Source organism: Epithele typhae (genome assembly GCF_022376455.1).
Source record: "Epithele typhae strain CBS 203.58 chromosome Unknown BXZ73scaffold_11, whole genome shotgun sequence".
In the NCBI taxonomy this organism is placed as follows: Eukaryota; Fungi; Basidiomycota; class Agaricomycetes; order Polyporales; family Epitheliaceae; genus Epithele; species Epithele typhae.
This window is the reverse complement of record NW_025954202.1, coordinates 487,196-514,611: the sequence shown is the minus strand read 5'-3', so window position 1 is coordinate 514,611 and position 27,416 is coordinate 487,196. Positions and strand designations below refer to the sequence as shown.

Here is a 27,416-nt window from a genome sequence, read left to right as displayed (position 1 = left end):
GGACGATCAAGGGACGAGCGATAAATGATGCTGCCAAAGCACAATGATTTGATTCACGGGTAACAGTTCGAACACAAAAGCATACGCTACGACTCCATGGGACCATTGGTGAGCAAATCGAATTGTCCAACAAACGGGAGTTCCAGAAGCTGCGCCGCCGTGGGCCTGTGGTCTGGGTCTAACGTCAGCATTCGGCCCACGAATGTGTGCACCTCGTCCAATTCAGCGCCACGCAGTCCAGCGTTTCTCAACAGGTGCTGGAGAGTCCCACGACGAGGGAGCTTCATCACGTCCGGGTGTCTCAGTGATCCTATATTACGACATCGAAGAAGCGACGGGTGAGCTGAGAGCATCCAGGATCTCTGCACTGCTCACCGTTCGAGTGAAAGATCTCGCTGCGCAATTCCTCTGGGCACCTCGCAAAACTCTCGGCTAAGAACTGGCCCGCGGGCTTCAGCGATCCTGGATTGGGAAAGGTAGTAAACAATGGGGCTCCCACAATATCTACGCGTCTTACCATCCGGACGGAAAAACCTGCTTCGCACTTTCTCCGGGCACTTCGCTAGGCTTTGGACAGAAAACGGGCCCAGCAGTTCGATCATCTGCGCGAGATGTGAATAGTCGCCATATTCACTCTCGTCGTAACCATGCTCAGGAAAGAATGGGTGGCTTGGGAAAAGGAGTTCCATCGTCTTTGTCCATAGTCAGCGGAAAAGAAACTTGGCTGATGGTTGCAAATGGGTACTGACCAAACATCCGAGCGCCCAGACGTCGACGGCCTGGCCCCATCGTCTACCTAGTATGATCTCAACTGCTCGCACCGCTCTAGGCATGGCCTTGACGCCAGTGGTATCCCTCGATGCCTTGATGGCTGTTACAACGAACGCCACTTAGCGAGACGAATCAGAAGGGGTATTGCAAAACTCACCGCTGCTGAAGTCACCTAGTTGCACCCGGATATTGGGTACCTCACATTCCTCCGTAAGTGGAGGCGTAGGGTGGTCGAAGAACGCACGCACGCCATGCAAGCTATCGCAGCGCAATGGTACACTAACGTTGTCAGCCTTGATATCTAGTTGTGTGAGATCAATAGCACATCACAAACGCGGACGACGAACTGGGCGCACTGACCGGTATGTATGAAACCGAGCTGGTGGATGTCGATCAGTCCGCGTAACAACTGCTTGATAACGCGCTTCACTAGCAAGAGGTCGCGATCAAGGTCGCAATTCTTGAATCCGCGACGTATGTCGTAGAGGGTCGCGGCGTGGGGTAGGAAGACGAAAAAGTGGAAACCGGCTCGCTCACCCAGCGCATGCCGACAGAATACCCTGCCACTGGCGTTCATATCAATGACAACATACACCGCTACTGGCGTTCGGATAAGCTCATATGAGTGGGCGCTCTATACCTGCTACTACCGTCTATATGTACCACATAGCCACACATATGAGTGCCCTCACACCCTGCCACCTATACATATTATAAAAGTGGCTGCTTATATGAGTGCATTAGTGTCTTTCCCTCATATGAACTTTGTAGCGCCTTGCCACTCATATGAGCTCGCCCCCCTCATATGAGCTCGCCCCCCTCATATGAGCTCGCCCCCCTCATATGAGCTCGCCCCCCTCATATGAGCTCATCGGCGTCTCACCCCTCATATGAGCTTATTAATATCCCACCCTTAATATGAATGCACCAGCATTCCACAGCTCCCATTAGCACATCTGGGAACTGGCATACTCTATTGCATGCATGTGTGTATAGGTGCACCCATGCCAGAGCAATTCTTCAGCTTATCATATCACTGAGACACAGGAACTGCACTCCGAAAGAACAGGAAACTGCACCAGCTGTGCAACCGAAACAGACAGAATGGGTGCCCATTAGTTCCATTTTTATTCACACAATGCGCAAAGAGAGAGCAAGAAACCCATGATAGAAAGTGCAAGGCTCAAGCCGATCTCCGCAATCGGCAATTGACTCCCCCCGGGGGTCACCTCCAGGCCGGTAATTGACTCCCCCCGGGGGTTGATCTCCGAGTTTTTGATCACCTGTGTATCTCCGAGTTTTTGACCACCTGTGTATCTCCAACTTTTTGATTGCCTGTGTATATTGTCAGCCTTCATTACCAGACTGCCTGTATCTATTACCGACTTTTTGGACATCTGTGTGTATTACTGCTTTCATTGCCGAGTTTTTGATTGCTGGTGCCTGTTACCGGTCCTCATTACCAACTTTTTGACTGCCTCAATCGATCACTGATTCTTTGTTCGCCTCCAGCCTTTGATACCGAGTTTTTTATCACTGATATTGGTAATATTAGATGGGTTAGTCTGCCTGTACTAAACACCCTCTCCCTAGGAAGTCACCCTTCACAGCTGCATGTGTTGATGGAAATTGACCAAGCTGTTTTCTGGATCAGGTAGTAGCATGCAAGAGCTGTGGGTGTGCAAATCTGGAGGGCAGTAGCTGCAAAAGTGAGGGAGTAATGGGGTATGATATTCTAAAATGACATACCAAACACAGACCTGGGATGAGAGTGAATCACATCCCAGACACCTAGATATATTCACAGAGGATGTTTTAAATGCAATGCAGAAGAGAGCGCACAGAAATCAGGATTTCCGATGAAGATACAAGATATGTGTGGAAAGTGGAAGTTCTGAGAAAACACAACATGCATAAGTTCATGTGCAGACATTATATCAACAGGCTATTTGCTGCATCACAATTGGGTACTATTGGGGTGCTCAGATCGGAATTTGCAAGCTTATCGGTGATGAGATGCATATGGGGCACCATATGTCATTATTTCATGACATACAGTATCCTGACACAGCATATGCTCCGATTAGAATGCTAAAACATGGAATAGAACGGGGTGGAACATAGCTATCCAACGCAGAAAAGACCTTGAAAAACGGTTGAGAATCAGTGGAGATGTGCAAGGTGAGCCAGAAGTGTGGTTTATGCTGAATGTACTCTGACCTCGCTTTTCACTGCAACCACACTTCTGGCTCACCTTGCACATCTCCACTGATTCTCAACCGTTTTTCAAGGTCTTTTCTGCGTTGGATAGCTATGTTCCACCCCGTTCTATTCCATGTTTTAGCATTCTAATCGGAGCATATGCTGTGTCAGGATACTGTATGTCATGAAATAATGACATATGGTGCCCCATATGCATCTCATCACCGATAAGCTTGCAAATTCCGATCTGAGCACCCCAATAGTACCCAATTGTGATGCAGCAAATAGCCTGTTGATATAATGTCTGCACATGAACTTATGCATGTTGTGTTTTCTCAGAACTTCCACTTTCCACACATATCTTGTATCTTCATCGGAAATCCTGATTTCTGTGCGCTCTCTTCTGCATTGCATTTAAAACATCCTCTGTGAATATATCTAGGTGTCTGGGATGTGATTCACTCTCATCCCAGGTCTGTGTTTGGTATGTCATTTTAGAATATCATACCCCATTACTCCCTCACTTTTGCAGCTACTGCCCTCCAGATTTGCACACCCACAGCTCTTGCATGCTACTACCTGATCCAGAAAACAGCTTGGTCAATTTCCATCAACACATGCAGCTGTGAAGGGTGACTTCCTAGGGAGAGGGTGTTTAGTACAGGCAGACTAACCCATCTAATATTACCAATATCAGTGATAAAAAACTCGGTATCAAAGGCTGGAGGCGAACAAAGAATCAGTGATCGATTGAGGCAGTCAAAAAGTTGGTAATGAGGACCGGTAACAGGCACCAGCAATCAAAAACTCGGCAATGAAAGCAGTAATACACACAGATGTCCAAAAAGTCGGTAATAGATACAGGCAGTCTGGTAATGAAGGCTGACAATATACACAGGCAATCAAAAAGTTGGAGATACACAGGTGGTCAAAAACTCGGAGATACACAGGTGATCAAAAACTCGGAGATCAACCCCCGGGGGGAGTCAATTACCGGCCTGGAGGTGACCCCCGGGGGGAGTCAATTGCCGATTGCGGAGATCGGCTTGAGCCTTGCACTTTCTATCATGGGTTTCTTGCTCTCTCTTTGCGCATTGTGTGAATAAAAATGGAACTAATGGGCACCCATTCTGTCTGTTTCGGTTGCACAGCTGGTGCAGTTTCCTGTTCTTTCGGAGTGCAGTTCCTGTGTCTCAGTGATATGATAAGCTGAAGAATTGCTCTGGCATGGGTGCACCTATACACACATGCATGCAATAGAGTATGCCAGTTCCCAGATGTGCTAATGGGAGCTGTGGAATGCTGGTGCATTCATATTAAGGGTGGGATATTAATAAGCTCATATGAGGGGTGAGACGCCGATGAGCTCATATGAGGGGGGCGAGCTCATATGAGGGGGGCGAGCTCATATGAGGGGACGCGCTCATATGAGTGGCAAGGCGCTACAAAGTTCATATGAGGGAAAGACACTAATGCACTCATATAAGCAGCCACTTTTATAATATGTATAGGTGGCAGGGTGTGAGGGCACTCATATGTGTGGCTATGTGGTACATATAGACGGTAGTAGCAGGTATAGAGCGCCCACTCATATGAGCTTATCCGAACGCCAGTAGCGGTGTATGTTGTCATTGATATGAACGCCAGTGGCAGGGTATTCTGGCGCCACCCAGTGGCTCACCATTGTCGCAGAGGCCGATGGTGTGGCGGAACGACATATATCCTGCCTTCCCATCAAGTGACATGTGAAGGTCCCTCAATTCCTTATGTAGGGCAAGCCCAGCGGTCTCTCCAGCCTTCTCCCATCTACAGTGGTGATTCACCAGGTGCATCCATTGCGATAGCCTATCGGCAGGCGCGGATGCATCTGGTGCCGGCCGGCCCGGTTGCGCTCCACACCGCCTTCCCCGAGCGCGCACGGATCCCGAGATGTCCGGACACCGGCACCTCGGGCCCTGCCACCTGAGCTCGCCGTCTCCAACGGTGAGCTCGTCTCCCTCTTTGATTCACACCACATCTTGCATATGATCAGTGATAGAAATATATTTATTAGTAAACTACTACATAAGTGGGCTAGTAAGTAACCCACAGCCCACGACAACGCGGAAGCAGAGGCGGAGGCGGGTGAGAAGGATGAGGCGGAGAGCCAGGAGAGGAGGAGGCGGAGGGACTAAGAGGAGGTGGAGGGCGATGTAGAGGACAAGGCGGAGGAGGGCGACGTGAATTCGGGAGACGCGGACGCGGGCGACGCAAAGGCGAGCGAGGCGGAGGTGAGGGACGCGAAGGCGGAGGAGAGCGAGGTGGAGGGCTCGCGGGGGACGCGGAGGGCCGGGACGAGGCGGAGAAGGTGGTGGGCGACGCGGGCGGGGGCGCGCCATGCGAAGGGGGAGGAGGCGCAGAGCAAAGAGGGCGGGCGACGCGGGCAGAGGAGGCGGCGCAGGCGGAGGAGGTGATGTGGGCCGGGACGACGCGGAGGGCGGCGCGGGCAGGAGGTGCGGGGAGGAGGCAGGTGACGAGGGTGGAGGAGGGCAACGCGGAGAAGGGCAGAGGCGGAGGAAGGTGACGCGGAGGAGCGCGGTGACGCGGGAGGAGAAGGGTGATGCGGAGGCGGTTGACACGGGCAGAGGAGGGCGGCGCGAAGGAGGCGGCAGGCATGGGCGGCGCAGGGTGAGGAGGAGGGCGACGCAGAGGCGGATGGCGCAGGTGGGCGACGCGGACGGAGGAGAGCGGGTGGAGGAGAGCGGTTCGGAGGAGGAGGACGTCCAAGGGTGGACGTCCTCAGTCTGTCGTAGGCAAGGGGCATGGGTGGGCATCGGGAGTGCAGAAGGACCGAGCGGAGGACTCACCAACGAGCGCCGCGGTGCATCGCCGCGGCCCCCTATTCCAATCTCCATACTGTGGACGTCCGAATGGACGTCCTCGTGCGGTGTGTTTGTTTTGAGTGCGGTCGGGAAGGTGGGTATAGGGTGGGATCGAGGTCGAGGGAGGAGGTCGAGGTCGAGGTCGGTCGGAGAAGGGAAGGTCGGTGTCACCTGGTGACACCGGGGTCCAATAGCAGACGACAGTCGACCGTATGGTCGCTATCGTCTGCCTGGGCAGAGCGGGGAGGCTGAGGGTAGCGAGGGTGGTAGAGGAGAGCAAGGACGGTGAAGGGGAGGGACGCGATGCGCGCCACACGTCCTTGCCGCCCACCGAGGCGCGTCTCCACGGGCGCGCATCACGGATCGCCAGATCCGTCCAGATGCACATCAGCAAAACGGGGGATTTGAAGATAATGCGTTGCAGTGCGTGATCAACGGCCGTATTGCATGGTAAGTAATCACAAGACATATCACGTATTACAGGGTGGTAGCCGTAGACGGCCATCGGTCGTCTGGCATGGCAATCTACCGCCTGCTAGACGCCGGTTGGTCGGACAATTGTCTTCTCCCGCCGCGCATTGTAATACACGAGGGGGCCGATGGCAATACACGAGGGAGACGATGGCAATACCTGGCTGCACGCATTGTAGTTGTTCGACCATACACAAGGCGTGGCATGGTAATCTGACGCAATGATTTTAGACCATTGTCATAGGCTGCCATGTAAGGTCAGGTTTTGTAGTGCACACACATCGGACAGTAGACGCTTAAAACACGCCGTAATCATTCAGAAGAAGTGATCAGATCATGAAAAATATAATACAAGACTACTGGAGGTATGGAGACGCAAGAACACAAGTCAATCGCGAGCTTTCCGCACTTTGAACGTCCATCTGTGGTCGCCGGGGGACAGACAACTTACAAAATCCAGTTGCTGTCTCGTGATTGGCGAGACCAGGCGGGAGAAACGCCCCCTAAGGTACGCAGAGGCCGCTGTAACTCAAGATAATGCGGCTGAAATCGTGGATTTTTTCGTACCCTGACTTCTGGCGAGTTTCGAGACTGCAGAAAGGAAGATCAGATAGGGCATGCATCAATACTAGATGTAGTGTGTCACTTACCCAGCACGCGTGCCAAGCGACTTGATGGTCGCGAGTCGCGAATCGCCGTCCATGTCTCTACGGGGGTGACGGAATGGGACGGGACCGGCAAGTGGCGTCCGAGCCAGCAACAGGTCTTCCGAGGGCGGCGGGTATCCGATCGCGAGAGACGCAGAGTAGTCATTATCACTCTCTCGCTGTTCCACATTCAGAGAATGAAAGAGGAGGGGGAAACGAGGACCATCGGGGCGATGAAGCGGCTGCATTGGAGCGGCAGGGGCGGGACGTGCCTCTCCTTCGAGAGGCTCAGCGCCGGCCGCAGCAGGGCACTTGCCGTGAGTCCGACTGGAAGCACCAAGGGTAGCCTGATCGCGTGATTGGACCTCAGCTAGACGCATTTCAATGGGCTACCACTTACCGGTGTGCGCCTGATCTCATTCTGTGAGCCACCTGCCACCCAGGGTGTGGTGAGACCCGGTGGCCGTGTCCGACTTGCCCTGGACGTTGCATACGCAGTCTGTGAGAGGCTGGGGAAGACCATGATCAAGTCAGATGAGAAAATGAGGGTGGAGATATTGCACTAGGTATGTGCTCTTCATATACCTGTCTGTGGGGCGAGTGGCACTGGGGGTGATGATGGCGGTTGCGGGAGGCGTTCAGTAGACGCGCAGCTCGCGCCGATGCGTTTTGTTTGCCCTAAGTACTTATAAGTTATTGTCTGCGCGGGCGCTGAAGCGCTGAAGACGCGCAATAGCCCATCTACTTATCATGTGTGCAATCAGACCATGGTAAGTCTTTGACTTGAACTCTGCTTGCCCCACTAATCTGTCCGCGAAGTCTTGGGCGCCTATCCCCTTCTCCCTGCGGCTTTCCACCTCGCGACTCATCGTAGAATCGTCCGGAATCAAGAGAGCGCGCAGCCAACAGCGCCCTCCAGGCAGCTCAAGCGGCGCTCAGCCTTCGATTCCGGACGACGTGCCTTGTTGCATCGACTCCTGGTGTGCATATCCAGATCTAGGGCCCAGATGCGCGGCTCGCCCGCGCACTGGGGCGATTGCCAGGTACGTCGTTTTCTTCAGCACCGAGATTTCTTGCATTTGTAGTCCTTGCAAGTGGAAAACCTCAATATTCAATAGTGGATAGCGATGTGAGGCATCATTGAGGGGAGTGGGGACCATTCGGGTGGAGCTCGGAGGTGGGCGAACCAGGAGGCTTGGGGGTACGGGGGACCCCGCGCTCGGCCTGCTCGTCAAGCTCTTCCTCATCGACTGCCCCGCGTCGTGCTCGAGATCCGCGAGCCCGTCGTCCGCAACCTCGTCTACATTTTCACCCACTGCACCGGCATCCGCACCCTCATCTTCACCGACAGCCTCTTCACGATGGAGGACGAGCCCCGGCGCCGCGTCGCCCTCTACCCGTTCCACAACCGCCTCCGAGTCGCCGCCGCCGTCTCCCACCTCTCTAACACCCACACCCGCTTCGAGCAGTGGCCCCAGGGCGGCACCCCGCACTTCACCGCCCCGTTCCACGTCCTCGCCCCCTTCGCCTACCTCCACACGCTCGCGATCAACGTCGGCCACCCCGCCGGCCGCGAGCCCCTCTCACTGCCCTCGCTCGTCGAGCTCAACCTCTCCAAGGCGTACGACGTCGGCCGCCTCGACCGCCCCCGCCCCGACTCGCCCCACGCCTCGACCGGCGCCTCCGCCCACACCGACGGCACGCCCGACGCGCCCCCGCCGCGCCTCACTCCCGCTTGTCACGCGCGTCCAGGTGGGCGCCCGCACGGCGCCGCGCTCACCTACCTCGAGTTCCGCGACTACAAGGAGATGGGCCTCCGACGCGACGCCGAAGATAAGGACGGCGCGTCCGGCTCCGCCTCCCCCGCGTCTGCCCCCCACCTCGCCCTCCTCCACCTCTCCCCCCGCCTCCGCCACCTCGTCTTCGAGGGCCGCGAGAACGACGTCTCGGACGCGGACAGCCTCCCGCCCCACCCGACCCTCGCCTTCGTCGACGTCTGGGTCTCCACCCTGCGCCCCGTCCCCGCCTACCGCCCCCGCGCCGACGGCCACGGCCCCCCGCGCCCGTCCGTGCGATGCTCAACCGCGCGCTCGCGAGCCATGCTTGAGCCCCGTGCCGAGGATGTGCACGGAATGTACGACACCGTGCCCCAGGAGTGTGCAATATATATAATGTGCCCACCAGTATTCCCACCCCACCATATGTTACCATACATGTCAAACCCTCGACTTGCAGGCGTTGGTCTATATTATATATGCCATGCTTTGCAAGCAATAGTAGAGCACGCAATTGATTGTCATGTATTGCCATCAGCCGTCTAGCAGACAAAAGACGGCATGTCCTTATCAGGAAGCGCCGAGCGCGGTCAAACGCCACGATGCGTGACAAGAAGATACGCACTTTGCTGATGCATCCGTAGCTGCTGATAGGCTATCGCAACAGATGCACCAGGGAAATCACCTGTGCTCACAGCAGAGCACTAGCATTCATGAGACCACTGCGAAGGCGTGGTGCGCCGATGTGTAGTTGGCGAGAGACTTTGCGCATCTGAAGCAGAGTGTAGTCTAAGCAGGAGAGAGCTACCCTGTCCGCGGCGGGAGCTCCGAGCCACGGAGATGGGAGGTCACGTGCCACGCTGAATGCGGACAAGCCGTTGATCTGGTAACTGGTTACCTGGGGCCAGCTGAACGGCGGAGACGAGCTTGACCATGGCCACCATCCTTGTCGCGCACGAGCTCGACTGAGACCTCGTTCCACAGAGCGTTTGCCACTGCTTACTAGATTGACGGTGGGCGTGATGCCGTGTCCGTCACGCACCCTTTTGTATTTGAAGATTAGCGCTAGTGAATACGCATTGATATTTGCCTAGTCTTACCTTGATGCAGGCCGGGACTACGGTAGATGTGTGTATTGCATCAGCTTCTTGCGCTGAGCCTACTTATCAGGCCGAGGGGCCGAGCTGGACGGGCAGGTGACAAGGGCTCGCACGACCGTGAGTGAACGGCGTCGCACCACGTGTGCGTCTTCCAAGACCCGGTCGAGTATGGGCGCAAACGAGCGCATCGGGTGAGCACGCCCAGAGGACGAGCGGATGGTAAACTGGCAGGGGTGGCGCGGGAAGAGGCGCAGCACAGCGCGTGAGGGTGCTGTAGAGCTTGGTCCGAATGAACAGAGCGAGCGAGCTGACGAGGATGGTGAACGGAAGGATCGGGCGAAAGGCGTCGGAGCTCGTTTGAAGTATTATGGTACAGTATTCACACGGCCGGCCAGCATCTGCGCGGGAAAGCGCACCCTGTGAGTCGCCTGGTTCCTTATATTGGGCTGGGCCTGTGCCTCCTTACAACTCAGAGCAGCACAAGACCCCCAGACCCAACAGACAATCTCCAAGACATAGCGCAGAAGCACACAACAGGACTTTCAGATCCATCATGGCCCACATCAACGAGATCGCCCTTCTCAGTCCCATCGCGGCCGTCAACAGCGGGGGCCGCCTCCGGCTCTACGTCCTGAGCAACGACGGAAACGTCCGCCAGATCAACTACGAGGGCAAGTGGGTCGGCGGCGTAGCCAAGAACGTTATCGGCAGCGTCAAGTTGACAAGCCCGCTGTCGGCCACGTCCCTGGGCGAGTTGGAAGCCATCCGTGTCTACGGCATTGCGGAAAATAACACCATTTCCGAGTTCGCTTACGACCAGGGCAAGGGGTGGTACTCGGGCGGCCTGACAGGCAAGTTCAGGGTCGCCCCCTACTCGAGCGTTGGTGCCGTCTTCTTGGCCAAGAAGCGCAAGCTGCGTGTCTACGTCCAGGCCGAGGACAACTCGATCCAGGAGTATTCCTTTGTCGACGGCAATTCCGATGGTTGGTACAAGGACCAGAACCTCGGCCCCGCCCTTCCTGGAACGGCCATTGCTGTCACCGCGTGGGGCAACAATGACAACGAAATCGGCATCCGGTAGGTAAAGGGCTCAAGGCACGAGTCTACCTCCTCTTTGCTCCCCCAACAACCCTCTCGGATGAGTTGCCGATACGGAACTTACACTCCAAATCCCAGCGTCTACTTCCAGGACGCCGAGGGCAAGGTGATCGAGCGGGCCCACGACGCTAGGAAGTCCAAGTACTGGTACAAGGGCGGCCTGAGCTTCCCCGGTCCCTTCCCCCGCACCCCCCTCGCCGTCGTCTCGTGGGAGGGGTCTGCGCACGTCCGCGTTTACTACGACACTGCGGACGGCACGGTGCGCGAGAAGGCGGTGAGTGATGAATTCGCATCTGGGAGCGATTGGGGTTTCCCGAAGTTCTGTGGGCACTCCGGATATCGCAGCGCTGATTCCCATCCATCAGCACGACGGCTCGGGCTGGTACGACGGCGGGTTCTCCGAAGCCAGCGTGCCGGCCTCGCGTATTTCGGCGCTCAGCATCAAGGGGGCCGACCTGCGCGTCTACATACAGACCGGCGCGTATGTCACGAGCTTCTCCGAGTTCGTGTTCAACGGCGACGGCTGGATCGAATGTGCCAGTCCCTTGCCCCCTTTCTAGTTCGCTTATGATTGACCACAAGTAAGTAGCCGTCGATCTCGAAGGAGGATACGATAATGACGACTAAAGGAGCAGGTCAGGATCGAAACAAGCTAGCTTCGAGAAGCAGACCCACTTGTCCTCTGTTCCCGTGAGAATCGTGTACCCAGGTCGAATGCACAAGCATACACTATTCCCCTAGAATCCAGGCTACGGAACCACTTCAAAGTCGACGTCTTAACAATATTCGTTTCCTGCCACAGCTTCACCTCTCACGCCAGCCACTCCTTCTTTCCATGGTGCCCCAAAGTTGCCCCGCTGTCCTCGGGCGTGAGCCTGTCAATTACCTCTAGCATGCACCTCACCGACTCCGCCGGCTTCATGATCCTCCCGTCCCACTCCGGCGCGTACTTCTTGAACAGCGCACACACGCCCTTCAACCCCTCCGGCGGCTCGTCGTCTGTTGCCCCCCGTCAGCCGCGCCATACACCGAACCCACCAACGCGGACTCACCAGGGTTCGGCGTGAACGTGTTCACGACCCCAGGGCTGATCGCGACGACCGCGAAGCCCTCCTCGCGCAGCGCGACCGCGAAGTCGGCCATGACCACGTTCAGCGCCGCCTTCGCCGCCTTGTAGAAGCAGTTCAGCCCGAAGCCCGAGCGCGCGACGAGCGCCGCGTCCGACGTCGGCGACGTCAGCGCCGCCACCTTCTTCGTGGGCCCGGCGCGGAGGAGCGGGAGGAACGCGTTCGTCGCGTGCGCGGGCCCGAGCGCGTTCGCCTGGAGGCCCATGAGGAAGTCCGCGTCGAGCGCGGCGGGGCTCGGGCTGCGCCGCATGCGAGAGTGCGGGTCAGCTACGAGGCGCGCATGAACGGAGACGGCGGGTGGACGCACTACTCGGTGATCTTGGAGAACGTGTTCGCGCAGAACTGGATCGCGCCGCTGTTGATGAGCACGTCGAGCGTGCCCCCAGTGACCTTTCCGACCGCGTCCGCCGCCGCCTGTCCGTCCCGCGGCGCGATGAGCGAGCGAGCGGCGGAAGATATTGTGGTGCTCACCGTAAGGCTGGCTACGTCCGTGTAGTCGCCCTTCACGACGTGCACGTTCGGCTGGGCGGCAGCGAGGGCGTTGAGCGCAGCGACGGTTTCCGGAGAACGGACGATGCCGAAGACGACGTTGTCTTTGCTTTTGCTCTGTGGACGACACACAAATTCGGGGAGAGGTCGGGAGCGTTGCTCGATGGACGTACCAGCGTGTTCACGAACTCGAGCTGTGAAAACGGGAGTCAGATCCACCATTGTCGACAGGAGAGATGGGGGAAGCTCACGCCTATACCTCGCGAGGCGCCGACGATAACGTAGGAGGGCATGCTGGCTAAGTTGGCAGTAGGAGGTGCAGGACGGCGGGCTGCAATGTCTTCTTATATGCCCCACGCGCGGCCTTTGATGTGAACCAACGCAGGCGCGAACCCCGGAGCTTGTCGTCCGCTATCAGCCTCCCAAAAGGCACTTCGTCGGGATGTCTCCGATTGCCTCGGCCCACCTGAGGCGCGTTGTGGTTTCGAATCCACGGCCTTCTCACCCCCGCTACGATCAGTCAATCCTCATCACGAGTTTCGAAGGTGCCCGACGAGCGGTTGAGCCCTGCGGAACCCCATATTCGCATCCCACTTGGTTCTGCGCACTCGTCAAGCTCGGAGGGTGCTCCGACTGCAGCGGCAGGGTAGGCAAGCGAGATTACGGTGGTTATTGATACAGCACGTGTGATTGACTACGGTGGATTACACACGCTCCGGGGACGCAACGCGGCATCATGCGCGAACGCCACTTCCCTCGGTGCGGCCTCTGCTCGTGTTGGCCGTTCACTTGCGGGACACCGTAGCCGTGATAAGGCCGCTGCAGAAGACCGGCGTTGAACATGAGCGTCCATAATCCAGGATATCGCCGCACGCACCTGGGCGCCGCCAGGGGCACGAACACCTCCGCCTTCGGCCTGCAGCCGCGTCAGCACGGCGTCCACACGCGCAGCAGAAGCAAAAGACGCACGGCGACAAGTTGTCGACCCCGATGTACTTCATGTCGACGGGGACGTAGTGCTTGTTCGGGAGCGCGTACGACACCGTCTGCACCCCCCCGTTCTCCGCCACGATCCGCTGGCCCATCCGGTACAGCGTCGCCTGCACGCTCGCGCTCTCGTCCGTCGCGAACACCTCGAGCGTCACCCCGCGCGCCGCCGCCGCGACCGCGTCCCCGTCCCACGCCGTGCCCTTCTCCGCCGGCGCCACGAGCTCGCGGCCCTGCCCGTCCGCGGGCGCGGGGACCGGCAGCGGCGCGAAGGTGTACGAGAGGTCGACGGAGGTGGAGAAGATCCGGTCGTCGACCTCGGCCAGCGTCGTGTACTCGTCCCGCACGAAGTTCTCGAACCCGGACCCGGTGCTCTTGAGCACGAGCAGGTCGCGCAGGCCGGACGTCACGCGCGCGACGAGCTTATCCTTGCCCGCCGTCGCGTCGATCTGCGCGCGGGACGGATGAGCGATGGGGGACGTTTGGCGTTCGGGGGACCCCGGTGGGAGAGAGGGAGAGAGGGGTGGACGCACCTCGACCTGCGCGAACCGCTTCTCGTCCCCGTCGCGGAAGAACGAGTGCGGGTGGGGCTTGGGGTTTTGGCCCGCGCCCTGCGCGACCGGCACGCGCGCCCACCGGAGCTGCTCGACGGCGACGAACGCCTTCGTCAAGTGCGCGTACTTGGACACCAGGTGCGTCCCGAGGTGGATCGCGAACCGCTCCGGCACGAGCACGTATGGGGACGTCTTCGCGAGATCTGCGCATCGGCTGAGCGATCAAGCTGGGGGCAGTAAGACGAGGAAGGGGGCGACTTACAGTAGGTGATGTTCTTGACTGGACGGGATACGAACGGGTGGCTGTCAGCGGACAGCCAGAGAACGAGTACGCATGGACGCACTCGAGTCCGTGGCGACGACCACGCTGTTGTCCGCCTTCGTGTAGCTGCCGACCGCCATCGCGTCGCATCAGCTCCTCTGCCCCTCCCACACCGTCTCCCGCGCCATGCCCGCTGCGTTCAGAGGGGGGAAGCGGCCACGCACCTCGTCTCGATCGCTCCCTCGACGAGCGCAGTGACGTTGTACTCGACGACGGTGTGCCACGCGCCATCGCGGACGACACGCAGGACGCGCACCTTGTCCTTGCCGTAGCGGGCGTGCGAGAGGTACGAGAGCTCCTCGGTCGACATCTTCGTGTATGCGCGGGCGTGGGGGTGTAGTGGGCGGAGGGGCTGTTTAGCTGTGGGCAACCTGGTCAGCGCCCTCGTCCGTGCTGAGTACGAGGCAGCTCACGAGGGGTAAGGATGAGAACAAGCGGGGAGGTAGAGTGGGATGGTGAGATGAGCGAGGCAGCCACGCTCACCGAGGCTGAGTCCCGACGTGCCTCGACCTGTTATCTTATCGGCATCCCAGTCTCGGCCTGTCCAGGCGGACGCGGTCTTGGTGGCGGTCAGATGTCAGAAACGCGCGTGGAAAGGATTGAGTAATGTCGAAGTTGCAAACTCTCGTCGATTGCAATATGCGCGACGAGTTACCGAGGAAAGCACCTCACTCGCAGACGAACGAAACCAGATACCGATGCGCCAAAGGCATTGTATACCGCTACCGCGACCAATACTATACATACCGCGCACCGAGCGGACCGGGTGCGTGGAATCCGGGGATGAGTACTCCAGGCTGAGTTGTATATATCTACACTGTACGATGTTTTGTCGACAAAGCGCCATGCACGACGCGGGGGAGCGAGACGGGGATTAGTGGTGAGTCGTAGTGGCAAACGAGCGGGCGGGCAAAGAGACGGTGAGGGATGTGAGACGGTGACGTATAAGAATAATTCACAAGAGAAGCATATGCACTGACTGCTGTGGCTATGAGAGGAGATGAGGATCAATGATCACGCACGACGAGAAGACGAAGAGGAGTTGGGGTGGTATCACCAGCGGAATGAAATGGGGAGAGATGCAGGGTTCAGGAGAGAGCATGTATCGAGAAGAGACAAGACAAGCGGGATACGACATCAGGCAGACGAGCACAGACGCAAAAGAACACGCACACAGACAAACAACATGGAGCAAGTCCTCTACTCTACCGGTGAGATCACCGCGACCAATACCGAGATATCTGCGGCCCCAGGGTCAGCGGTGATTAATAGAGAGAAGACTGGAGAGACGCACCATCAGGCTTCCCACCCTCGAACAGCTTCCCCTGTTCCCGCGCCCGCTTCGCAAACGGCACGTCCGTCTCCGTCGCCGACGTCGCAGGTGCTGCAACGGTTTTCTTCTCTCGTCGCGAGCCGCGCGTCTCAGACACACGTTTCGCGCGCGAGCACAGCGCCTCGCTCAGCATGCCCGCGAGCGTACTTCGTCGGAACGTCGCAGTCGCTGCAGGAGCAGGGGCAGCCGCGGAGACTGGCGCATTCTTGCCGTCCGTTGAAAAAGGCTGTTCTTCCTGAGCAGGGGTCATGAATGACCGGCGGAAGCGGGCGACCTCATCGAGAATCTCAGCGTCCCATAGGTTGTCCGAGAGCCCGTCCGAGGCCAAGATGAGAATGTCGTCCTCTTCCACCGGCACGGTGAAAATGCGGGCATCGTGCGGCCTGGTCGAAGACGCCGGGCCGAGCTGAACGGGGGTGTTGAACTAAAACAGTAACGGGCTTAAGAAGGGTTGGGTGCCTCGGACACAGTAAGAAGACTCACGTTCCACCACATCTCCTCCGTTCGCCATGCAATCTCCTCACCCCGGATCAACATCCCCATACAGTCGCCCAGGTGGGCAATGCGGATCACGGCACCATCGGTGCTGACCTCCGGTTGACTAGGCTTTCCCGACGCTGGCTGCGGGTTGAACAACGCCGCGTCTCCTAATGCCTTAGCGGGACGGGCGGACGGGTGTTCAAGGATTGCAACAAGCGCCGTCGAGGAGCCTTCGAACAGGGGAATGGCCCCAGGGGCGCTGCGGGACGGAGCTGACGATGGGGATGGAGAGTGCGGCGATAGGGACGCGGAAGCGGACGAAGAAACTGCACGTTTCGAAAGGCTGTCGGAAGGAGACGGAGACCGCGAACTGCTGGACGAGGTGCCTGCACGATGTACGTGCGACCGTAGTGCCTTCTCGTACGCCTTTTCCAAGATCATAAGGACGTCTAGGCCTTCTTCAAGCTCCTCTAATGAGTCTTGGAGCTCCGCGCACAGGTCATCTGCCTCTGCGTGCGATTCTGGTGGCGCCAAACTAGCCTCGGGTGTAAGGACACACCGGAATGGACGACAAAGATTACGCACCTTGCACCCGAACGCTCACTCGCAGCCGCGTCCACCTCCTCCGAGCAATAATGCATCAATCGTCGTGCAAAAAGCGCGCTGGGCGTTGGTTCCGCAGAATTCGCTAACGTAAAAGTCAGCAACCATCACAAGCGCTGCCCGACGGCAACGAACGGGAACCGCGCCGCAATTTTAGCTCACCTGCTCGTCGATGCCTCGACCAGCCCCCGACCCCATCGGCGACACCCATCGCATTGTCTCTCACGAAGTACGCGTCCTCGCCGACCTGGACGGCGCGCGCGAGCTCCTCCGGAGTGAGCCCAGGGTCCGGGCGGACGTCGAATCGACCGTGACCATCGCGTCCGGCGACGCAGTGCCCGCGAGAGCGCTTCGGAATGCCGTACGCACCGACGTCGAGGTGGTAACGGGCGCGCTGCCGCTTTTTGCGGGGGTCCGGGGCAGGGGTGTCGTTGGATTTGGCAGAGATAACGAAGAGGGGGGAGAGCACCTGGTAGGGCAGGAAGGGATTGTAGGGCGAGAGCGGCAGATGGGGGGACGACTCGGACTGGCCGAGGGAGAGCGCGAGCGGGTAGGGGAGGGGGCCGGCCTGCTGGTGAGAGGACGGGTGATTGCCTTCGACCTCGGGGCGAACCTCGGCGGCGATGCGGGTGCCAATGACCACGCTGTTGCCGCGGGATGTGGGTGGTGGGGGAGGGGGGGAAGATGCATCGAAGAAGGAGAGGTGGGAGGCGGTGTAGAGGGAGCGGGGAGAGGACGCAGAGTTGGAGCGGACGCGGGGGAGAGGGAGCTGGGAGGTGGAGGCGACGGAGGGGGTGACGATGGAAGGAGGGCGGGGGAGGACGGTGTAGAGGCGCTTTTGGATGGGCTTCATGGCCATGGAGGCCGCCGGTGCCGTTGTCGCGAAAGGCGAGCGGGACGGCGGGGCTGGGGTGGGGAAAAAGAGGAGGAGCGGGGAAGATGATCGAGCCAAAGCCCGGCCCAGTTCAAGGGGCCCCGGCGCCTCGCCTCCCGACTCTAGCCGACTCACGTGCGCTTTCCCGCGCGGCCGCCGGCCATGTGATTTCCGCTCAACCTCCGCCGCCCATTTCGCCCGATCCCTGCGCTCGCCGCCTCCTCCTCCTCAGCTCAGCTCAGCTCACGTTGTTCAAACCAAGCTCTGCAGCGCGGAGGGTGGAGAAGACGAGGAGCGCATACTTAGCACGCTCGGGGTATCCGAAGCCGCCCTGCGCGCGGATCGTTCCTCGTACGTGCATTCCGCCCCACACTGACGACGCTCCCCGCGCCCCGCTGCGGTATCCTCGCTCTACCTCCCCCTGGCCAGCGCGTCTTCCCGCGCTGCCCCTGGTTTGCCATCCGCTCGTCCTCCGAGCGTGCTCAGCCGATGCGCTCCGTTTGCGCCCATACTCGATCGGGGCTTGGACGACGCACACGTGGTGGAATGGGACGCCGTTCACTCGCCGACGGCGTGCGAGCCCTCCGTACCGATCCCGTGGGCACTGCCCGTTCAGACCGGGCTCTCGTCCTGATAAGCTCCGTGCAAGCAGCTGACGCCATATCTGCCGGCCTGGGCCGGGCCAGAAGCTTCGTGCGCATAAAGGTAATTTGGGAGACTCCACAAACATCAACGCGTAGTACTTACGCTAGCTTGCTCGAGTACTGACGCTGCCTGTGCGTCCTACATGACACATAGCTAACTCAACCCACCGTCCTCAACGCACACGGTGCGTTTGCCTCTTTCATCTCGTGTCTCACTCCACCTCGTGCAGTTTCTAGGACTTCCCACCGGGCTCGACCGGCTTTGCGACTCCCTCGCGATCCAGGGCAGGTATGCTTCCCGCAAACCCCGCCTCGCCCCGCAACTTCCTCGCCTCATGGACGCCGGCTGGTAGTAGACGCGATGTGGGGTCTGTGACCCCATAAACGCCCATCACTCTTGTCTCTGGGCCAGCCTATTTCATTATCGGGAGCGCCTGTGCGTCGCTGGATAACCGCGGACGCTCGACGACTGAATGAAAGCCGCCAACAGGGAGACACGTCCATGCATCTCGACGCGGATCTCATCAAGTGCAGCATCTCTCGGCGCCCCGCCAACTCGTACAAAAGGCATATGGTCCGGACACGGCATCACACCCACCGATCGAAGCCGGTCTAGTTTGGGAACGCGGCGAAGAGATGCTCGCCACTGGAGACCAGCCAAAAAGGCTCGGACGCCCTCATCCTGGTGCACGACGAGTATCTAATGTACAATACATGCTTCCGCCAGTGGTTTGCTCGCGAGTCTATGACATCATGGCATTACCGTAAACAGTTGGGCGCCTGCATAGGTAGGGAGTCCCTTCCCTGCCCCCGCGCCGGTCGAACCCGTTTACATGCATGCGGCGACCCCGAGAGTTTGCAGCCGAGCTTGTGCACGACAAAGGAGGTGGCCCTCTCAATTCGGTTTGTCTCCATTCGGCTGAGATCAACGACTTTTCCGCATTCGGAATGACACGTGACCTCACCTCGCGGAGCTGCATCACGAAAAAGGGGCAGTTTTCAGCAGGGATTGCCACGGGTAGAGATCTGTACATAATCCGAAGGAAGGTACTTGTAACAAATGGAATGGGTGCAATATTACAGCGCTTGATAGTGCCACTATCATGCACGCTTGAAGCTTGAAATCACATGCCAATACTCTCCCAATGTACCCAAGTATTGTGCACCTTGCACGCTATCAGAGATGGTGCAAACTTATAATCCATCCTGTCTTACAGCAACATTGTGTACATGGTCAGTAGCCCAATGAGTGCGTAGATTGGTGGAGATTTGGGAGGGGTTGGTAGTGCATAGGTAGAGTCCCCAGCGTGGGATAATGAATGAAAACCCAATATTTACGGACTCTCATAACGAAGCACAACGAGAGTGGCATGCATTAGAGTCGAGGCTAAGGTACATCTGCCGACCCCGACCAGCAAGCAGCCACAGATCCTGCGACCCACATGGGCCCCACGCGTTACGCAGACGCACACTTCCGTGCCTTGCCCTGAGCAACCATGCGTGACGCCATTGAGGGACGGCGATCACCCTCAGGGCTGCTGGTGTTGTTCTCGTCGTCATCCCATTGCTCTCCAAGACACTCCCTAGCGTGCAATATTAGTGCAATCCACACAGATGACGAGAGCAACAACGTACTTTGTCCGTGACAAAGCCAACAAATGGTCGGGCCGCTCATCGTCCAACATTGAAGTCTTGATCTGTCGAACAATGGTGTGGTAGAATAGTTTGTAATGTAAAGAGCGGGGAGAGGAACCATCGGGTTAGGGGGAGACGAGGTGGGTGACGTAGAGGCGGCGAGGCAGGTAAAGGTGAGATGGGTCAGGCAGGCAAGGCAGCGAGGTGGGCGAGGTGGGTGACGCAGATGACGCAGGCGGGCGATGTGGTGACGCGGGGGCAATACGGACGGCGCGTGGGCGAGACGTGGGCGAGGTGGGCACGACGCGGGCAATCGCACCATGGGCAGAGGCGGCAGGCAGGCGATGTGCGACACAGCGGCAGCAACATCGCAACATGACCGTGCCAGTGAAACGACCGTTCCGTGCACGTCCTTTGGGACATGCTCGTTGTGGGGATGGGGTTGGTGGTGTGGCCGAGACCTTGGGAGGCGGTAGGCAAGACGCAGAGCACAGGAGGACAAAGCGGAGAACTCACCCGGATTCTAATCTCCCCACCGATGACGTCTGACCACGACTAGGGGTTCGTCCCAGACACACTTTTAAACCTCCCATGGCCGTTGTGGGATATAGCGAGGGGGAGGGGGAGAAGAAACGCACTTATCACCGCTGGCGAGTTTGGTTCTCGAAAGAGGAGACGGTGCGGGCACGGGCGATATCGAGAAAACTGCGCACCTGAGTGAACCTCTCCTTCTCCTGACTTGATCCGACAGTCGTGTTCAAGCTCCGGGGGAGGTGTATGAGGGTGAGGACAGCGAGAGCGAGGAGAGCAGCGATAGGTTGGTCGTTCTGCACGTCGTAGACGCCATGGTTGAGCGGGAGCCGAACGCATCCCTCGAGCGTGTGCAGCACCGCGAGCACGTCCAGCGCGAGCGTCCGTCGTACAAGCATGAGCAGGTCGGGGGGTCGTTTGGCTGCGATGCCTGTCGCTTCGGGGCTGGTGCGCTCGACGTCTGTGGGCGGTAGCTCGCGCGCGTCGTTTGAGATGACGCGAGTGAGACGGGCGAGACATGAACGGCACGGACGGGGCGAGACATGGGCTGACACAGGCAATGCGGAGGCGAGACGAGGGGCCCTTGAGGGTATTGATGGGCTGACGGTTCGATGGGGCATAGCGATGTGGAGAGTGCGGGTGCGGGTGTGGGGGAGTTAGTGCAGAGCGAGGCCAGCAGCACGGGCAAGGTCGAGAGGGCCGGGCACGGGCGAGGGCGAGGACGAGGGCGAAGGCGAAGGTGAGGCCTTGAGGATGAGGCCATGAGGGTGAGAGTGAAGGTGGCGGCGTGGGCGAGGTCGTGGTCAGTGGTGCAGGCGAGGATGCAGATGAGGGCAAGTGGCGGCTCGCCTTCTAGCTCCCTGTGGCAGCCTGCCCCGACCCGTCCGAACTTGTGGCCCGCAACGCACTTTTTCGACCAGTCGCGGCGTGCTCCGCGCTACTCCCGCACCGGCCGTACAGGTTGCAGCTTGGCTCGGCGAAGATCAGCGTATTCGCCATTCGGGGGCTTAGGTCCGCTGTTTAGAACTACGCACGGAGTGGCAAGCTAGCAGGGCAATGTTTTAGACGTCGCACAGGGTATGGGAATGAGCTCGTCCGTGCCACGCCGTCCCTAGGCGACGAGCCAGGAGAAAAGGAATTGGCGGGGAGGGCAGCGCGAGTAGTTGTGGAAGAGACTCACCCCAAAGTGCTCTCTTCAAGCAGCGGCGCACGCGCGTTCTCGAGCTCCGACTCGAGCTCCTGGAAGGACAGTGATCCAAGAACTTAGAGTAGCATTTCTGATAAACGAGAGGTCCGCAAAAAGTGACAGAGCAGCGAGGAGTGTGGAAGGTAAGGGTGGAGGAGGATGTAGTCAACGTCCGCGATGCATCCTCGTAAGCTGCCAGCCGACGCGTCGCGACGTGTCGAGCGACGGCGCCGGTCATAGACGCCGATAACTACACTTGTATAATGGGTGCGTGGTAGGTCCGCAATGATAGCAGACACATGCTCAATACGTCACAATGTCGGGTAAGCTCATTCAAAACCTCGGTATTCTCTTCTAGCACACAGAAGGCTCGGCCTAGCGTTGCTATCTCCACCCTATATCTATCGGATCTTACAAGTAACTTACAGGGACAGCATCACATTATCGAGATATGTCAATGTACATGCAAGGGTACGCCGAACTGATACAATAATCGCCCCGAGCCGTACGATTGGGGGCTGTTACAATGGATTATAATGCCATCAGGAAGGGATTACGTCACTTCCTAGATAGGGAAGTATCGGGCGTCTTACCACTTCGCCCCCGTTTTCGTGATGTGAGGAGGCGCGCCTTGGGTAGCTCTCTCCTGCTCGACTACACTTCTCTTAAGATGCGCACAGTCTCTCGCCGACTGCACATCGGCACACCGCCCCTTCGCAGTGGTCTCATGAATGCTCGTGCTCTCTTGTCACGCCACTCGTCTTCAGGCAGGACTCTGCCGCTCGCGGCTGCTCCAGGCCTTGGACGACTCAGATTCACTGGCGAGCCCAACCGTGTCGAAGAGCATACCCACCTGGATGATAGACTCCTCTCATCTTCATTTCTCCCAATATATGCTTCTGCTCAAGTGGGAGACGTGCTCGTTACCGACGGCTGCGAATACAAGACGATACGAAAGCTGGCGTTGGGAATGGAGTCCAGTGTGTGGCTCGTGGAAAGGATTAGTTCGAGGTGCGCCGCTAGGGTCCCAGAGTTTTTCCGCGCAATAACTCATTCAATCTTCAGATATGGCCTTGAGGTCAATTCCCTACTTGTGGCCAAAATCCTAACGGGAGAGGCCTCTGTGAGGGCGGAAGCTGGGGAGACCGCCGAGCTTGCCCTGCATATGGCACTGAGGAAGCTCCATATGGCACTTGATGAGAAGGCTGGACGTATGTCGTTCCGCCATACCATTGGCCTCTGCGACAATGGTGAGCGAGGCGGTTTCCACTTTTTCGTCTTCCTACCCCATGCTGCGACCCTCTACGACATATGTCGTGGATTCAAGAACTGTGACCTTCATCGCGACCTCTTGCTAGTGAAGCGCGTTATCAAGCAGTCAATACGTGGACTGATCGACATCCACCAGCTCGGTTTCATACATACCGGTCAGCGCGCCTTGTTTGTTCGCCACGTTTTCGATGGGCTGCCAGTTGACCTCGTACGACTAGATATCAAAGCCGATAACCTCAGTGTACCGCTATATGCCGATAGTAAGGAGGGCTTGCGTGCATTCTTGGAACACCGCACGCCTCCGCTTACAAAGGAATGTGAGGTACCCAATATCCGTGTGCAACTGGGTGACTTTAGCAGCGGTGAGCGCTGTAATACTCTCTTTTCCGAATCGTTTTGCTGAGCAGCATGTGTGAAATAGTCATCAAGGCGCCCAGAGATACCACTGGCGTCAAGGCCATGCCTAGGCCGGTGCGCGCCCCTGAGATCATACTGGGTCGTCTATGGGGCCAGGCCATCGACGTCTGGGCGCTCGGATGTTTGGTCAGTACCCATTCGCAACGATCAGCTATTCCGCTAACTTATGGACACAGGCGATGGAATTGCTTCTTCCGAGCCTCCTTTTCTTCCCTAAGCATGGTTACGACGAGAGTGAATATGGCGACTATTCACATCTCGCGCAGATGATCGAACTGCTGGGCCCTTTCTCTGTCTCAAGCATAGCGAAGTGCCCGGAGAACGTGCGAAGCCGGTTTTTCCGTCCGGATGGTGAGACGTGCAGACATTGTGGGAGCCTCATGGCTGACCAACTGCTTTCCCCACTCCAGGATCGCTGAAGCCCGCGGACCAATTCTTGGCTGAGAGTTTTGCGAGGTGCCCGGAGGAATTGCGCAGCGAAATCTTTCACTCGAACGGTGAGCAGTGCAGAGATCCTGGATACTCTCGGCTGACTCGTCGCTTATTCGACGTCACGATACAGGATCACTGAGGCACCCGGACGTGATGAAGCTCCCGCGTCCCGGGACTCTCCAGCAGCTGCTGAGAAACGCCAGACTGCGTGGCGCTGAATTGGACGAGGTGCACGCGTTCGTGGGCCGAATGTTGACGTTGGACCCGGACTACAGGCCCACGGCAGCGCAGCTTCTGGAATTCCCGCTCGTGGCCAAGTTCAATATGCAAACCAATGGTACCATAGACGCGTAACATATGTTGTTGTCTTCGATCTGTTGGGTCAGCATCACCGTCGCCCGTTAATTGAACGATTGTGTTTTTGAAGTGGCTCTGTCCCTTGATCATTCTGTTACTGGTGATACGCACCCGACGTCAAATGCAGATCCCTGTGGCCCAATGTCCTTTCTTCGGCCACACTCATAGGCTTCTATCCAACCATGGGCCCCGCGTGCATTCGCCAGACACCGCCGCCGCACTCGGCGCCCTCGCTGCCGCCTAGCCGAACACGACGAACGTCCGCGGCGCGAAGGGCGAATAAACGGACGTACCCAGCCTCACAGGGAGGACTCCAGTCTCGTGCGACGCCCGCTCGCTCGCTCGCTCATCACGCCGGGGGACGTTCATCGGGGGACACGCTGGACGTGCTCATCAACAGCGGCGGCGCGGTCTAGTTATGCGCCAACACGTTCTCCAAGATCGCCGAGTAGTGCGCCCGTCTCCTCTGTGCTTGCGCGCCGCGCTCCAGCCTACCACGCTCGATCACACGCGCAGCCCGAGCCCCGCCGCGCTCGAGGCGGCGCGGACTCCTTCATCATGGGCCTCCATTCGGGCTCGCGCCTTCGACAAACGCGTTCCTCTCGCTCCTCCTGGCGGGACATACGGGACGGAAGGTGGCGTCGCTGACGTCGTTAACACGTTGGACGAGAGTACAGACAAAGAGCCGCCGGAGGGTGTGCACTGTTCAAGACTTACACGCCGGGGCGGGAAGCCATCGAGGCCAGAGGAAAGCGGGCCGACTTTAGGGTATCACGGAAAGAAATGGCTCGCAAGAGAGGCGAGACCGTGGCCGGGAACGAAGCATGTGCAACCAACTGGAAGTGGTTCCGCCCATGAACAGTCTGACTTTGAAGGCAATCACGCGTGCGCACGCCTTCGACAAGGGCGCGGAAGCGTGTACCAACGGCAAGGAAGGGAAAATAAATTTCGACACCGAGGCAGATTATTCGAACTACAGGCACTATCGCGCTACAGCATCGCCCTAGAGGATGACTTGCTTCCTGCGGCGAATAGTGCCAGCCTTGATAGCCTCAGGCTCAGCCGTCACCGCCGCGACCGCAACCGCGCCTTTGGTCCCAGCGGCGTCCTTCGCGGCTGCGCCATTGGTGGGAGCAACCGCCTCCACAGCGGTAGGAATGGCGACGAATTTACCCTGCGAGCGTCAGCACAGGAACGAGAGCTCGACCAGCACCGAGAGACGTACAGCGCGGTCCTTGTTCCAGTCATCGGACGCGGGGCTGATCCGGGTCCAGCCGCGGGACGTCCCGAGGTCGTACGACAGCGCCTGGCCGCTGCGCTCGAGGATCGCGACGCCGTACTTGATGCCGATCGCGTTCAGGACGTCTCTCTCGGCCTGGCCGCAGCTCGTGGTGTACGGCAGAACGAGATCAACGCTCGCCACGGGCTCCGCGAAAGTGGCCTGAGCGCGGGATGTGAGCGAGGGAGGCTGGTAGTGGGAGGGGAAGACGCACCGAGAGCGAGACGGCGACCTCGTAGCCGATCGAGATGAGGGTGGTCAGCATCTGGCTGACGATGGGGAGGAAGTCGCCGCCGATGCCGGCAAAGTCGATCGTTGCGTTGTACTTGCGCTGTACCGAACGTGAGCGAGTCTCCTTGGACGCGCAAGCCCATACGTCGTACCTTGTCAGCACCGATCCCGCTGCCGGCGGCGGCGGCGAAAGACGCTTGCAGTTTCGCCTGAGGTGCCGAGATGACGTAGTCGCTCAGCGTCGGGTCGTAGCTGAGCTCGAAGTCGGCCGTGAGTGCGGTGCTGAGAGTGCGGAGGTCCTGCTGGTACTTGAGGTAAGACTGGCCGATGGCCGAAGAGATCGGGTCCCCGGACGAGAGCGATCCCGCGTAGTTCGGGATCACGTAGATCGACATGACCGGGGCCCAGCTAGTGGGCACACGCGAGTCTCCCGCCCTGCAGAGAGAATGTGAGCGCATGCACGCCGTCTGAGACGATGCAACACTGACTTGACGTTGTTCCACTGGTTGACGGTGCACATCGCCTCCTGCATCGTACCCATCGCCGTGATGAAGCCTGGCAGGAATTATGTCAGCAGGACATTCAAAGGAGCGCGCGAAGACGGAGCTCACCCCAGCCAATGTTGGCGTTGGCCCCAGTCTTGTTGAAGACCTTGGGTGCAGGCTTCTTGGACGCCTGCGGGTTCTACACGGTCACATCAGTATACTGCCGAGATCCGCGCAAACGGATGACCCACAGTGAAGGAGTACGTGGGCGGCGTCGTGGTCGTGTCCAAGAGCATGGCAGTCTGAGTGTCTCCCTGCGACGGACGAGTGAGTAAGTGAAGCGATCGAGACTGGAATCTGCACAACATACATTCATGTACTGATACGCCTGGGGGTCGTTCTGGTCTTGGACAGCCGAGAAGGCATAGCTGGGGGTGTAAAGCACGTCAGGGCAAATAAAAGAGCGTTCAGGAAAGGAAAGGCACGCACTTGCTAGTCCAGGTGAACGGACTAGTGGAGTCGTAAACTGGAATAGAGCATGAGAGCGCGTGCGACACCACAACCACAGAAGCGTACCACCATCCTGGAACGTCTTCACTCTGCAACAGCAGTGAGCACTCATCCCGGGAAAAAGCACGGAGCACGTACTGCCAGGCGATGGTGGAGTCGAAGGTGGTGCCCTGGGGCTCGAAGCAAACGACGACGGTGACGGGAGAGCCGTTGAGATCGCCCGTCCTGCAAAACGCGAATGTCAGACAACGTGAGAGGGATGAGAGTCCAACGTACGTGGAGACGGTCATCTTCTTGGTGGTGCAAACCATGGTGAGTGATTAGAGCTAGTGCAGCGGGAAGAATGCGGTGGATATGAACGAGTGTTCTGAGTATTCGCCTCTACGACCCCTCACCATATATACTCTACTCGGCCAGCGCCGCGGATACTGGACGGTTTCGACGCAATCATGGCCGGAGGAGGTTAGTTTCCGGAGTGTGCAAATGCCGGTCACCGCAAGGGTGGTTGATCAAAACGAGGAATCCCAGGCTGTCTCTGGGTGAATGCTCGTCGTTGGAGATTGTCCGGCGTGCCGAGGTGAGCTGAGGTGAGGATGAACGTTTGGCTGGATGACGGTCATTGATCTGGCGAGCCCAGCGATAAGGAAGGACCGGCGCAAGGACGTCAAGACGCAGCCCATGGGTTGTCGCCGGGCACGCATTCGTCGAGGAGCATGACGCGGAGACAATTCCGGTGGCTGCGG

At 58.5% G+C, this 27,416-nt stretch overlaps 8 protein-coding genes across 8 annotated transcripts; 2 read left to right on the top strand and 6 right to left on the bottom strand.

Moving 5' to 3' along the window:
- Positions 1 to 86: 86 nt before the first annotated feature.
- BXZ73DRAFT_75905 (kinase-like domain-containing protein) lies at positions 87 to 1,348 on the bottom strand (the record flags this gene model as incomplete). The annotated part of the gene is made up of 6 exons (XM_048022306.1): positions 87 to 310; positions 376 to 462; positions 518 to 602; positions 750 to 871; positions 929 to 1,072; positions 1,132 to 1,348. 6 exons carry the CDS (start codon positions 1,346 to 1,348, stop codon positions 87 to 89), a joined length of 879 nt encoding a protein of 292 aa, XP_047880050.1.
- A 9,032-nt stretch (positions 1,349 to 10,380) lies between these two features.
- BXZ73DRAFT_88921 (fucose-specific lectin) lies at positions 10,381 to 11,485 on the top strand (the record flags this gene model as incomplete). Its single annotated transcript, XM_048025115.1, has 3 exons — positions 10,381 to 10,904; positions 11,004 to 11,199; positions 11,291 to 11,485. The coding sequence occupies 3 exons, from the start codon at positions 10,381 to 10,383 to the stop codon at positions 11,483 to 11,485; spliced, it is 915 nt and encodes a 304-aa protein (XP_047880049.1).
- Positions 11,486 to 11,736: 251 nt separating this feature from the next.
- BXZ73DRAFT_99361 (NAD(P)-binding protein) lies at positions 11,737 to 12,834 on the bottom strand (the record flags this gene model as incomplete). Its single annotated transcript, XM_048027979.1, has 6 exons — positions 11,737 to 11,924; positions 11,978 to 12,291; positions 12,360 to 12,466; positions 12,524 to 12,658; positions 12,715 to 12,735; positions 12,793 to 12,834. The coding sequence occupies 6 exons, from the start codon at positions 12,832 to 12,834 to the stop codon at positions 11,737 to 11,739; spliced, it is 807 nt and encodes a 268-aa protein (XP_047880048.1).
- Positions 12,835 to 13,326: 492 nt separating this feature from the next.
- On the bottom strand, positions 13,327 to 14,714 carry BXZ73DRAFT_88919 (uricase; the record flags this gene model as incomplete). Its single annotated transcript, XM_048025114.1, has 7 exons — positions 13,327 to 13,360; positions 13,419 to 13,457; positions 13,511 to 13,977; positions 14,062 to 14,285; positions 14,345 to 14,362; positions 14,427 to 14,470; positions 14,569 to 14,714. 7 exons carry the CDS (start codon positions 14,712 to 14,714, stop codon positions 13,327 to 13,329), a joined length of 972 nt encoding a protein of 323 aa, XP_047880047.1.
- Positions 14,715 to 15,604: 890 nt separating this feature from the next.
- Positions 15,605 to 17,673, bottom strand: BXZ73DRAFT_43547 (phosphatase 2C-like domain-containing protein; the record flags this gene model as incomplete). The annotated part of the gene is made up of 5 exons (XM_048019168.1): positions 15,605 to 15,645; positions 15,699 to 16,161; positions 16,221 to 16,752; positions 16,803 to 16,905; positions 16,983 to 17,673. The coding sequence occupies 5 exons, from the start codon at positions 17,671 to 17,673 to the stop codon at positions 15,605 to 15,607; spliced, it is 1,830 nt and encodes a 609-aa protein (XP_047880046.1).
- Positions 17,674 to 19,794: 2,121 nt separating this feature from the next.
- On the bottom strand, positions 19,795 to 21,124 carry BXZ73DRAFT_99358 (uncharacterized protein; the record flags this gene model as incomplete). Its single annotated transcript, XM_048027978.1, has 3 exons — positions 19,795 to 19,921; positions 19,974 to 20,035; positions 20,687 to 21,124. The coding sequence occupies 3 exons, from the start codon at positions 21,122 to 21,124 to the stop codon at positions 19,795 to 19,797; spliced, it is 627 nt and encodes a 208-aa protein (XP_047880045.1).
- Positions 21,125 to 22,006: 882 nt separating this feature from the next.
- On the top strand, positions 22,007 to 24,165 carry BXZ73DRAFT_75901 (kinase-like domain-containing protein; the record flags this gene model as incomplete). The annotated part of the gene is made up of 7 exons (XM_048022305.1): positions 22,007 to 22,013; positions 22,599 to 22,701; positions 22,756 to 23,324; positions 23,384 to 23,505; positions 23,556 to 23,730; positions 23,790 to 23,876; positions 23,942 to 24,165. 7 exons carry the CDS (start codon positions 22,007 to 22,009, stop codon positions 24,163 to 24,165), a joined length of 1,287 nt encoding a protein of 428 aa, XP_047880044.1.
- A 1,006-nt stretch (positions 24,166 to 25,171) lies between these two features.
- Positions 25,172 to 26,984, bottom strand: BXZ73DRAFT_99356 (uncharacterized protein; the record flags this gene model as incomplete). The annotated part of the gene is made up of 12 exons (XM_048027977.1): positions 25,172 to 25,342; positions 25,394 to 25,609; positions 25,662 to 25,778; positions 25,831 to 26,113; positions 26,167 to 26,233; positions 26,290 to 26,362; positions 26,415 to 26,477; positions 26,534 to 26,591; positions 26,653 to 26,689; positions 26,740 to 26,762; positions 26,812 to 26,898; positions 26,950 to 26,984. 12 exons carry the CDS (start codon positions 26,982 to 26,984, stop codon positions 25,172 to 25,174), a joined length of 1,230 nt encoding a protein of 409 aa, XP_047880043.1.
- Between the last annotated feature and the right edge of the window lie 432 nt (positions 26,985 to 27,416).